The 13,253-nt window shown below is 38.5% G+C and overlaps 1 protein-coding gene across 2 annotated transcripts in view; it reads left to right on the top strand.

Moving 5' to 3' along the window:
* The window catches only part of AGO3 (argonaute RISC catalytic component 3), a 93,754-nt gene that overhangs the window by 1,537 nt on the left and 78,964 nt on the right, over window positions 1–13,253 (top strand). For both annotated transcript variants that reach the window (XM_084786260.1, XM_084786259.1), the window contains exon 2: window positions 11,042–11,213. In XM_084786260.1, the coding sequence (XP_084642386.1) occupies window positions 11,042–11,213 (172 nt within the window). The remainder of the gene's footprint in view (window positions 1–11,041; window positions 11,214–13,253) is intronic.

The following is a 13,253-nucleotide window of genomic DNA, read 5'->3' as shown; positions in this document are numbered from 1 at the left end:
TTGTGATATTTCAGGGTTGTCTTGTTATGGTATAACAAGTCCCTGAATTTCACATCTCCTCCTGCTAATTTGAAAGGTCTCCAACTAGAAGAAAAACTAATTTAAAAGAAACTAGCGACATAGGAAGACTTCAGTTAGGCTAAGAACATAATTGTCAAATGGATACAAAAAGGGATTTCCATTATTACATGGAATTCCTTTCTATTAAGTTTCTACCGTTTCCCCCCTTTTTATGTTCCATTTTTCTCCTCTCCGTATTTTCTTAAAAGCAAAATTGTCTAGACTGTAAAGTTTTTGACTGTTAACTATCAGTTTGTGTATTATTTCCAGACTGCATTTTCCTTTTTAAATTTTACATTCTATTTGTACTGCTCTTACTGTATAAGATATCTGATTGTTTCCAGATATCTGATTTTTATATAACTACTCTGTTGTCAAGCCTGGAAAACTAAATATGAAATTAAAGATTTTGTTCATTGTCTGCCTAAAACTTTTAAGGATATTTCTCCCAAATTGAGTGTTTTCCCTTCTTTGGGTTCTTCACGGTAAAATATTGACATTTATTAGCTGTGATGTCAGACCACCCAGTCAGCTGATACAGTTTGCTAAGCATGACTCGGAAATTTTTACCTTTTCTTTTTGGGTGTTCTTTTGATAAAACATAGAGCAATTGATGCGCCTTCACATCAGGGTACGTATAGTTAAGACTTATTAACTAGCTTAGGAATGGTGGCTCATACCTTTGGTCCCAACATTCAGGGGACAGAGATGGTTCAATCTCTGTGAGTTAGAGGCCAGCCTGATCTACATAGAGAGTTCTGGGCCAGCTGGGACTACATTGTGTACCCTGTCTCAACAAACAAAGGACAAAAACAAACAACCAAACTGTTAATTAAATTAAAACAACCAAAACAGTTCTACCAACCATGCTCTACTGTGTTGAAACATAAAATTCATTCTTCAGTGAAGTTCATGTGTTCATACTGTTGTTTAGTGTCAGGCTCAAGGTTGCTACCATCAGAAACAATTCTTTGGGTGTAGGCCTTTAACCCCAGCACTTGGGAGGCAGAGGCAGGTAGATCTCTGAGAGTTAAAGGCCAGCCTGGTCTATATAGTGATTTCCAGGCCAGCCAGGGCTACATAGTGACACCCTTTCTCAAAAAAAAACAAAAAACAAAAAAAACAAAAACAAAAGAAAAAAAATTTTTTTTTGTTCTTGCAACTTTTATGTAATTGTTACTGTGAACGTGAAGTTGAAAACATAGTTAGGACAACAGACAACTAGCTTTTACATTCAAATATAACAGATGCATATTTTGGGTTAACATTTTTTTTTTTTTTTTTTTTAGATATATAGGCTGGAGAGTTGGCCTAGCAATTAAGAACACTTGTTGCTCCAGCAAAGGACCCTGGTTTGATTCTTAGCACCACATTGTGGCTTAAAACTGTAACTCTAGTCCCAGAAGACCTGATGTCCTCACCTGATCTCTAAGGGCATCAGGCATGCATATGGTGCACATAAATACATGCCGGCAAAACACTCGTGCACATAAAACAATAAAAATAAATCTTAAATTTGAAAAAAAAAATATAGATGCTCTCTAGCAGTTTACTAGGTTAGTACTGAAATTTTGGCTCTCAAATTTTGTTCTTTTAGATGGAGATTCTCAAATCACTTAATGATAAGATTGTTTCTTATGTGGCTACATAGAAAGCTTAAATGCACACCTTTAATCCCAGTTCACAGGAGGCAGAGGCAGGTGGATCTCTGTGAGTTCAAGGCCAGCTTGGTCTACAGAGCAAGTTCCAGCACAGCTAGAGTTGTTACACAGAGAAACCCCATCTCAAACGAACAAAAAACAAAACAAAACAGAAAGCTTAAATTTATTTGATGCAACAGATGACAACCAATTCAAATATCATGTATTTATTTCATGATGGAGCATTCCTCACTAAAAATATTTATTCTTCCTTTCCTATGCACATGAACACAAGGATTTTATTTTATTTTTGAGACTAGGTCTCATTGTGTAGATTAAAGATGTGTGCCGTGCACAAAGTGAGTCCAGGACAGTCAAGGCTACAGAGAGAAACTGTCTTGGAAAAAAAGAAAAGAAAACAAAACAAAAGATGTGTGCCACGAAGCCTAGCTTTGTAAGAGATTTTTCAGTTTATCTGAAAAAAATACCATCTTAACTTAGATTTAACCAAAAACTGGAATAAGTCAACTTAAAATAATAATTTAGCATTCATGTCTGTGATTCCTTCAGGGTACTTCTGATGAAGCTTTCTTTTTTTTTTTTTTCCTGGTCTAATTACAATTGAGCTAAAATTATGGACTTTACTTTGTTTTCAAATAAAATGAGAACCAGGAAAATCAGGAAGTGTTCATTTAAATGCTACTTATTTTTGAAAATGACTACTCTTAGTTTATATTTTTGGGTAAAGTCCAGCTGTTGTTCAGAAAGGAATTATACTTAAATATAAATATTCTCTAATAACCTATAGGAAGACTGGGGTTCAGTTATGGACTGTCTCCCTAGAGGACTCCAGTTCCACCCCAGCATTGGCAGGGAGGCAAGCATTTGTTTTTATCATAAATTGCTAACATGTAAGTTGATCTGTCATGAGCAGTAGTTTTATACAATCTTTCAAAATGAGTAGACTCTTAGTTAAACTTTTAAAAAGATATTTATTTACTTTTGCTGTATGAGGTTTGGCTGCATGTATGCATTGTATATACCATGTGTTCTTGGTGCTTGCATAAGCCAGAAGAGAAAAGTGAATCCCCTGGGATTGACGCCACAGAGTGTAGTGAGCAGCCATTTGTGGAGGCGGGGAACTGAACCTGGGCCCTCTTTAAGAGCAGGATGTTCTCCAACTGCTGAGCTATCTCTCTAGACTCCTTAAGTTAAGCTTTTTTTTTTTTTTTTTTTTTTTTGGTTTTTTTTGAGACAGGGTTTCTCTGTGTAGCCTTGGCTGTCCTGGACTAACTTTGTAGACCAGGCTGGCCTCGAACTCACAGTGATCCACCTGCCTCTGCCTCCTGAGTCTTTTTTTTTTTAAAGGTTTATTTATATAATTAGGACATTTTGAACATTTTCGGCATTTGTATAACAGTTTCTGATAAAGTTAATATATCCAGGTGCTCACCAAAGAAACATGTATATAATATACATGTAGATTTTTGTAACTGATCTGTTTTTGCTCATTTATAATCAGTAGAAGCAACTGTCTAGATATTGGGGCAGCCTTGATTTGAGTCTGTAACTTATAATTGAATTCACTACTCTAGTTTTATATTAAGCTATTAGGATTTCCTTCATAATTAGTTTAGCCCTTTGTTTTTCCCTGAGTGACTTCTGGACCCTGCGCTCCCTTTGCAGTCTGAAGACGGCACTGCAGTCAGAGCCATGTGTTGCTGATAATGCTTCTGGTAGCAATAAAATGTTGTCCATAAAAAAAAAAAAGATTTATTTATTTATTGTATATGAGTGCTCTATCTGCAGAAGAGCGCATCAGTTCACATTATAGATGGTTTTGAGCCACCATGTGGTTTCTAGGAACTGAACCCAGACCTCTGGAAGAGCAGGCAGCACTCTTAACCACTGAGCCATCTCTCCAGGCCTGCCTCCTGAGTCTTAAGTTAAAGCTTTATAGTTAGTTATCTTAGAGCCCTGTATTTCTTTATTAATAATTTTGTTTTGTTTTGTTTTTCGAGACAGAGTTTATCTGCCAGCCTTGGCTGTCTTGGAACTTGTTCTGTAGACCAGGCTGGCCTTGAACTCACAGAGACCCACCTGCCTCTGCCTCCCGAGTGCTGGGATTAAGGGCATGCGCCGCCACAACCTGGTTATTGATAAAAATTTTTGAGTCAGTAGGAAGCCAGCAAAATGGTGGGTAAAGATGAATGAATTTGCTGCCAATCCTGATCCGGGTTTCACATGGTAAAGGGACAGAACTGACTCCCAAAAAGTTGTCTGTCTATCTGTGTCTGTCTGTCTGTCTCTCTTTACTTTTTGTTGTTGTTTTGTTTTGTTTTCTGAGACAGGGTTTCTCTCTGTGGCGTCCTGAACTGGCTTTGTAGACCAGGCTGGCCTGGAACTCAGAACGATCCACCTGCCTCTGCCTCCCGAGTGCTGGGATTAAAGGCATGCACTACCACGCCGGGCACCCAATTTTAACTTTTTTCCCCCCTAGTTTTTCTTTTTTTTTTTTTTTTTTTTTTTGGTTTTTCGAGACAGGGTCTTCCCCCCTAGTTTTTCAAGACAGGCTTTCTCTGTGGAGCCTTGGCTGTCCTGAGCTTGCTTTGTAGACCAGGCTGGCCTCAAACTCACAGAGAACCACCTGCCTCTGCCTCCCAAGTGCTGGGATTAAAGGCGTGCCACCACGCCCAGTCACCCTGGGCCTTTTAATAAGTGAGAAGGGCTTTGTTTTTGCTTTGGCTTGGTTTTGGTTTTTCAAGACATGGCTTCTCTGTGAACGGCCTTGGCTGTCCTAGACTCACTCTGTAGACCAGGCTTGCCTTGAACTCAAAGACACCTGCCTCCCTCTGCCTCCCACGTGCTGGGATTACAGGCCTGCGCCATGGTGCCGAGCTCCAATTTTTACTTTTAAAAGTCAAATTAGAAACTAATCAACCATAATAAAGCTGCTGTGAAGAACAACTAAAATGAATAAAAAGATAAATAGACACGGTTTCCTCTCATTCTTTGGGCAAATTTAGTATAATAAGTTGGTATAATTTATATTAGTTTATGTTTTTCCCAGGGAACACTGCGTTTGTTTGGTTCTGTAAGCCTGGCCAGACAGCATGCAAAAGAGGCCTGGGGCCCTGTAAAGGGGAGAGTTCCTGGAAGAGTTCTCTCTTGTATATGGAAAAACCCTAGCTTAGAGAAAGATTCTTGCCAAAATGTCTTTAGCTGTTGGATGCTAGTTGAAAATTATTTTACTTTATAATATAGTTATCTAGTTTTATTTAGTTTTTATATTCTTAAAATTCTTACTCTACCTGAAAGACAAACTGGTCAGTGTTTTACCACTTAACCCTTAAATTGTAATTTGCTTTAAATGATTAATAAGTAAGAGAAAAAAGGCCAAAGTTAGAGGTCTGTTTTCAGGATTGCAACTGATTTTTTTTTTCCTAGCCCTGTTTAGACTCAGAGTGTTGGGATAAGCAACATTTACCAGACATTCCTACTTTCTAATCCAGTTGTCTGGAATACTCATAGACCCTCATTCTTGGCTCATTAACAAAACAGATGTGAGAAAGAATATTGTGTGTTTTTCTACTATAATGATTGTGCTGTTAGGATGCATGAACAGCCTTTCTGTATTTGGAGTTTCTGTGGTTGTCTGCCATTATCTATGCTAATATTAATGGCTTTCTTTGGCTAGCCAATGCTTTAAAAAAAAAAAGACTATTGAGATTCACACAAATAATGCTTTCTCTTATATTATAAATGTGGAGGTTATATAACATTAGTTTATATTTATATAGGTTTTATGGTTTGGTTCACACATTTTATTTATTTTTTTCCAGATACATTTTATTCATTTCATAATTTTCAAATTCTTGGGAAATCAAAGTATTTATAGAATATAAACATGAATAAGTGAGACATTTTAGATTTTTTTATATTTAGAAGAAAGTTTGCAGGAAAATTCACAATTAGTAAATTTATATACTTTTTGAAAAATTTATGTGCATTAGTGTGAGGGTGTCAGATCTTGGAGTTACAGACAGTTGTAAGATCCCATGTGGGTGCTGGGAATTGAACCAGGGTCCTTTGGAAGAGCAGGCAGTGCTCTTAACCACTGAGCCATCTTTCTAGCCCCAATTTATATACTATTTTTATCTGATTTTTATTTAATACTATTTTTATACTGTATTCTGGTTTTTAAATCTTCTAACAACTTAAATTATGCATAGTGCAGTTAATGACTAACTTACAAATTTGGCTACTTAGTGTTCTCTCTTCAAGGGAGAAAAATTTTTTACAAGATTCTTCCCTAGCTGGGCGGTGGTGGTGCACACCTTTAATCCAAGCACTCAGAGAGACAGAAGCAGGTGGGTTTCTGTGAGTTCAAGGTCGGCCTGGTCTTCAGAGTGAGTTCCAGGACAGCCAAGGCTACACAGAGAAACCCTGTTTTCAAACAAACAAACAACATTCTTCCCTTTATTAACATCTGAGGCAGTAACCCTGCACCAAGTTTAATATTGTGTAAGTGTTTATTTAGCTGTAGTGAATATAACTACAAATGCTGTCTGTTTGGATGAGTTTATGAATAAAAAATGGAATTTGAAATTAGCAAGTAAGAGTCTATTAGAAGTTCCATACTAATGTGTACTAGTTAGTCATATAAAATTACAGGCATTTCACTGTGTTAAATTTGGAGATGAACTTAATACATTTACTTTTCTGAAACAGAAACATTTTTTTAATTATAGAATAATAAACACATACTGTTTGTTTTAAAAAACAAAGGGCTGTACGTAGTGGCGCACGCCTTTAATCCCAGCACTTGCGAGACAGGCAGGCAGATCTCTGTGAGTTTAAGGCCAGCCTGGTCTACAAAGAGAGTCCAGGACAGCCAGAGCTACACAGAGAAACCCCGTCTTGAAAAAAAAAATAAAGTATAAAGGAATGCAAAATAGTATAATGTAATAATATTATTCTAACCACCACATAAAACTATTAGTCCGGCATGGTGGTGAATGCCGGGGGTGGCGCACACCTTTAGAGGCAGACAGATCTCTGTGAGTCTGAGGCCAGCCCTGTCTACAGAGCAAGTTCTAGGAAAGCCAGGGCTACACAGAAAAACCCTGTTTCAAAAAAAAAAAAGTATGCCTCTATCATATTGTTTTTAACATGCCTGTCCTATTAAATCATGTATTATGAATATTCCTACCACATAATTATGTATACCTATGTGTCAGTAATGATAACTTTTATGGGTATATACATTTAATTTTTATATGTTATTTAATCAGTCTTAAAGGTGGTAGTTTAGTATTTCTTCTAGTTTTTCCTTATTATGAATATTTTGACAAGTATCTTAGTACACAGTACACAGATCTTTGGATACTAGTTCAGTGCTGCCTTTTGTATAAATTCCTAGAAGTAAAGTTGGTAAAGCAGGTATTCTATGAATATTAAAATAAAAGTTTATATGAAAGCCCATAATTTGAGGGCTGGAGAGATGGCTCAGTGGGTAAGAGGATCTTGGTTTGATTCACTGTATCCCTGTGAGGCTTACAACAGCCCTTACTTTCAATCCCAGAAGATCCAACTCCCACTTTTGGCCTTCCTGGGCACTGCATGTACGTGGTGCACAGGCAGAACACCCAATCACATAAAAAATTAAAAACAATAATGAGTAAAAAACATCTGTAATTTGTTAATAGCATATAGAATATGCTGTAGGAGTTTATTTATTCAACTTATTTTTATCATATATATTTACTCTAGATTATTAGTTAGCTTCAGACATAGAACTTGTATCTATTAGATTATTAGATCATTGAATAGTGTAGACCATATAAGAAAGGGAGAGGTGGGAAGACAGGTCAGTCAGTATAGTGCTTGCCATGCTCACACAAAAAGCAGCTAATTTTAGCTATGGGGAGGCTGAGACAGGTGAATCCCTAGGGTTCACTGACGAGCAAGCCTAGCCTGATTGCAAATCCCAATCCCAAAATGGCTGCCTCTGCCTTCTGAGTGCTGGGATTAAAGGCATGCTCCACCACCTCTCGTCTTCCTATCTTAAAAAAAAAAAAAAAAAAAAAAAGACCATTTATTCCTTTATTTTGTGTCAGGAGAGGATGTGTTCATGCCACCCGCAAGAGGCAACTTGTAGAGTTGATTCTGCCCTTCCACTATGTGGGCCTTGAGGATCAAACTCAGTTTGTCAGCCTCAGCGGCGAGCACCTTACTCACTGAACCATCTTGCTAGCGCTCTTTCTGTTTTGTTTTTTTGTTTTTGTTTTTAATGGAAGTTATACAAACTTAAAAGATGGAAACATAGTGTTTGTCTTTTTATAACTGGCTATTTCATTTAACATTATGTCAAAAACAAAACAAAACAAAAAACAAAAAAAGAACAAAAAAACATTATGTCATAAAGTTGGTCTATGTTGTAGCATATGTCAAGAATTTCTTTTAAGGTTGAATACTTTGCCATTGGGTGTATCTCCCACATCTACTCATCCATCCACAGACGCTTAAGTTGCTTTTATCTTTCTGCTGTTGTAAAGAACGGTCCAAAAATATATGTGTTAAATTATCTCTTGTTCAGTTTATTATTTCAAATTCTTACACACACACATACACACACACACACACACACACACACACACACACACACACACTTCCCTCCCCCTAAGTAGATTACTGGGTCATATGATCTCAGCATTTGGAAGGTCGATGAAGAGATCTTATCAAGGCCAACTTGGGCTGTATAGTGTAACAAGTGCTTGCCACCAGGGCTGAGGACCTGAGTTCAATCCCTGGGACCCACATGGTGGAAGAAGAGAAGTGACTAAGATTTACTTTCAGTTATGTGAGTGAGTGTGTCTGTGTGATAGAATACACAATGTAAGTACAGGTGCCCACAGAGGCCGGAAGACAGCATCAGATCCCTGGAGCTGGAATTATAGGCAGTTGTGAGCAGTACAACATGCAGTTGGGAACTAAACTGAACTGCGAGAGCAGTCTATGTTCCTAACAGCTTAGCCATCTCCCCAGCCCTGACTTTTCCTACCTCCCCCATTTATTTATTTGTTTGTTTTTATGTATATGGTTGTTTTGCTTCTGTGTCAGCGCACCATGTGAGTGCTCATCACCTGTGGAGGCCACAAGGGGGCAGCAGATCCTTTGGAAGAGAGTTTATAGAGGATAGTGAGCTGCCGCATGGGTGATGGGACTCCTTTGGAGAAGAAGCCAGTGTGCTTAACAACTGAGCCGTCTCTAGCTTTATCCTCCTAGTATTTTAGGAACCGCTGTACTGTTCTCCAGAGTGAATGTACTGTTCCATTTTATATGTCTACCAACAGAGGACTGTTGGGATTTCCGATACTATTGTGTGTCAGTAAGTTGCATTTTTTTTTTTTTTTTAGTAATTTGTCTGTTTCATCACAGTTAAATTTATTGCTATGATGTTTTTAATGTCTTCTAGTGATTCATTTAAAAAAAAAAAAGATCTGGCATTGTTTCCTTAAGTCTTTTTCGTCATTTTGCTTAAGATAAAACCAGTGTTGAAACTTCCCAGTTTAAGTCAGTGAAATGGTTCAGTGAGTAAAAGTGCTCACTACAAACCAGACCACCTTAGATAATCCCTGGGCTCCGCATGGTGGAAGAAGACAACCGACTCTTCCAGGTTGTCCACTGACTTCCACATGTTTTCTCTCTCTCTCTCACACACACACACACACACACACTATAAAAATATATATATAATTTTAAAAAGAAACTGTAAGTTTCATTTTTAAATAATTCATTTTTAATCATTTTGTTATCTAGTTATTATTATATTCCTTTTTCTGTCTTTTTGTTGTTGTTGTTGTTGTTGTTGTTGTTGTTGTTTTTTGTGACAAACGCTTATGTGAGCCAGGCTGGCCTCTTAACTCACTGTGTACCTAGTCCTGACCTTGAACTCCTGATTCTTTTGTTATACTTCCTAAATGTTGGAATTTCAGCCATATACCATACCAACTAGCCTGTGTGTGTGTGTGTGTGTGTGTGTGTGTGTGTGTGTTATGCTTAGTGTATATGTATTTGTGCAGATTAACATACCTGTGTGTGTGCAAAAACCAGTAGTGTCAGAATGTTTTTCCTCAGTCTCTACCTTATTTTATTTATTTATTTTTTGGCTGTTAGTTTTTGTTGTTGTTTTGTTTTTTCGAGACAAGGTTTTTCTGTGTAGCCTTAGCTGTCCTGGACTCACTTCATAGACCAGGCTGGCCTCGAACTCACAGAGATCTGCCTGCCTCTGCCTCCCTGAGTACTGGGCTTACAGGCGTGCGCCACCACACCTGGCTATCTTACTTCTTTCAAGACAGGGTTTCTCCATGTAGCCCTGGCTGTCCTCAACTCGGTTTGTAGAGCAGGCTGGCCTCGGACTCACAGCGATCCGCCTGTCTGCCTCCCAAGTGCTGGGATTAAAGGCGTGCGCCATGATGCCTGACACTTTAAAAAATTTTTTTAAAAGATTATTTTATATGTGTTTGAGTTGTTGCCTGCATGTGTATATGGGCACCATATGCATGGCTAGTGCCCAAGGAAGTCAAGGTGTCAGATCCCCTGGTACTGGAGCTGTAGATGATTATGAGCCATCATGTGGGTGCTGCGAACCAAACCTGGGTTCACTACCAGAGCAACAGATGCTCTGAACCACAGAGTCTTCTCTCCAGCCCCTCCACCTTACTTTCTGAGACACTTTTTCATTGAACCTGAAGCTCAAGGTTTCAGCTAAACTGGCACACAAGTCCCTGGTAGCCTCCTGTCTCTGCCTTCAGTGCTGGGATTGTAGCACACCTAAACTTTACATGGGTTTTCCCCAAACACAAACTCAGGTCCTCATATTTACCCAGCAGGCACTTCATCCACTGAGCCATCTCTCTAGCCTTCATTTTACTTTTGTTTTTGATTTTTCGAGACAGGGTTTCTCTGTGTAGCCTTGGCTGTCCTGGACTCTCTTTGTAGACCAGGTTGGCCTTGAACTCACAGCGATCCGCTTGCCTCTCCCTCCCAAGTGCTGGGATTAAAGGCCTGTGCCACCACTTCCCGCCTGTTCTTCGTTTTCTTTTCTATTTATTTTACTATTAGTCCCATGCTCCCTGGGTCTGATATGTGCATGGTTGTTTGTTTTTATTGAAGAGAATAAAATGAGATGAAAGAAATGGAAATGCTAGGCATTACATCAGCTTTCTGAACTAAATCTTAACATTCATCAGCTGTCCTTAGGGTTCTAAGCTACTCTAGTTGACAAGATCATATAAATATGGCTTTTAATGGTGTGATACTTTCCTCCTCCCTGACAGGACCCATTGGGGCCCAGCCCCTACTCATAGTGCCCAGAAGACCTGGATATGGCACTATGGGCAAACCCATTAAGCTGTTGGCTAACTGTTTTCAAGTTGAAATTCCAAAGATTGATGTCTACCTCTATGAGGTAGATATAAAACCAGACAAGTGTCCTAGGAGAGTGAACAGGTAAGAATCATGAGGCTTAGCCCTCATCTGCTTTTTGTATTTGCCTTAGTAAATTATTTATGACTATCTTATATATTTGAATAACAGTGATATGTAAAACTTTGACCAAGAATACATGATGACTTTTGAAATTTGTATTTCAGCAGTGACTACTAAGAAAAATCTTAAAACTTCCTTCAGATTACCCCATTATATATGAGCTTGCATGTTTTTCATGTGGTAATAGAAAAGGTCCAAGTCATGTTTACATGTTGTTTGAAATCTGGCCAAGCATTCTGAGCATGTCTTTTGTATCACTGTTAGGTAATTTATGTTTGTGTATCTTTTCTTCCCCACTTCATCTTACCATTTTCATAATGCTCCCTTTAAAGTGCTTGTGGTAGTAGTATTACCCCCACGTTAGTATTTAAATTAAAAAAATAATGAAACCCTGCATGGTGGCACACACCTTTAATTCCACTCTGGGAAACAGAGGCAGGTCGAGTTTGAGGCCAGCCTGGTCTACAAAGAGACTCCAGGACAGCCAAGACTACACAGAGAGACTCTGTCTTGAAAAACTAAACCAAAACCAAACCAGCCAAACAAAAACTCATACCTAACTAAACATTCTTTTTTTTTTTTAAGATTTATTTATTTACTTACTTACACATATTCTGCCCACATGTACTCCTGCATGTCAGAAGAAGGCATCAGATCTCATTATAGATGGCTGTGAGCCACCATGTGGTTGCTGGGAATTGAACTCAGAACCCTTGAAGAGCAGCCAGTGCTCTTAGCCTCTGAGCCATCTCTCCTGCCCCACTAACCAAACATTATTATTTTTTATTATTTAATGTTATAGAGGAGTTTATTAAATGAGCGTGAGGGGAGGAGAAAAGGGCATAGGGGCAGAGAGACAGAGACAAGACGAGTAAGAAAGGAGAGTAGAGCCAAACATTCTTTATCTACAAGTTTGTTATAAATTCCAAGCAATAGTTTTATCTTTCTTTTATTCTATAAGCTCATTATAAGTTTAAAGTGATAGTTTTGTTTGTTTGTTTGTTTGGTTGGTTGGTTTATTAAGATAGTGTTTCTCTGTGTAGCCTTAGCTGTCCTGTACTCACTTTGTCGATCAGGCTGGCCTCCAACTTGCAGAGGTTGGCCTGCCTTTGCTTCCCAAGTGCAGGGATTACAGGTGTGCACTGCCACTCCCGGCAGCAATAGTTTATGTCATAGGTTAACAAGGTTTTTACCAAAAAACAAGTCGTCTATCTTATACCTTATTTTTGAAGGCTTGTACATTTAAGCTAGCTAATCGTTTGTTCTGTCCTTATGCTCATCATAGACTTATCCACTCCTTGTTCACGGCTTTTCCTGTCATGGTGCGCAGTGAGGCTGGTGAACTCATCCCTGAAGCTAACCTAGAATGAGTGTTTTCCTTGGTCATTAACTCGCCCCAGCCTGTTTTTCTTTCTGGTGTAACTTATGTGCTTGTAACGCATGGACACTGGGCTCCTTTTACAGTCTTCACTGTTCCACAAGGAGGAAGCACATTTTACTTTTGATTCCAACGTTAAACTTTCTATCAACTATCTTAACTTTTTAACTTCTGAAAAATACTTGAATCAAATCAGGAATTGTATAAAATCATTATCAGTAATTACAAAATCATCAGTTCATTTAAACAGCATTGTTTCATGAAAATACATCTTCATGTTGATCTGCCTGACAGATGGGCTAATAATACCCAGGAAGCAATCAGCTCAGACTACAGGTAGTGAGTGTCTCCTTACACCCAGTCACACCATGCCAGATACATGAGGAATGCATCAATGAAAAACATGAGAAGGCTCAGCAGCAGCTGCCTCGCCAAGGTACACCCATTGCGAAATGGTGGGCCGTCTCCAGGAAGCTCACTTGTCCACTGCAGTTCCTGCGTGGTGTCTACCACAATTCCTTCTGAACATTATCAAAGTATTTAAGGGTCATAATGCAGCAGTTAGTTCTAGCTAACGTTTTCAAAATGGATAAAGATACATCAAATTGTTGTTTATTAACGTA

This window comes from Acomys minous (genome assembly GCF_964271855.1).
Source record: "Acomys minous genome assembly, chromosome: 6".
NCBI classification, from domain to species: Eukaryota; Metazoa; Chordata; class Mammalia; order Rodentia; family Muridae; genus Acomys; species Acomys minous.
Note: the sequence above shows the minus strand (reverse complement) of the source record. Positions and strands in the feature narration are given on the sequence as shown.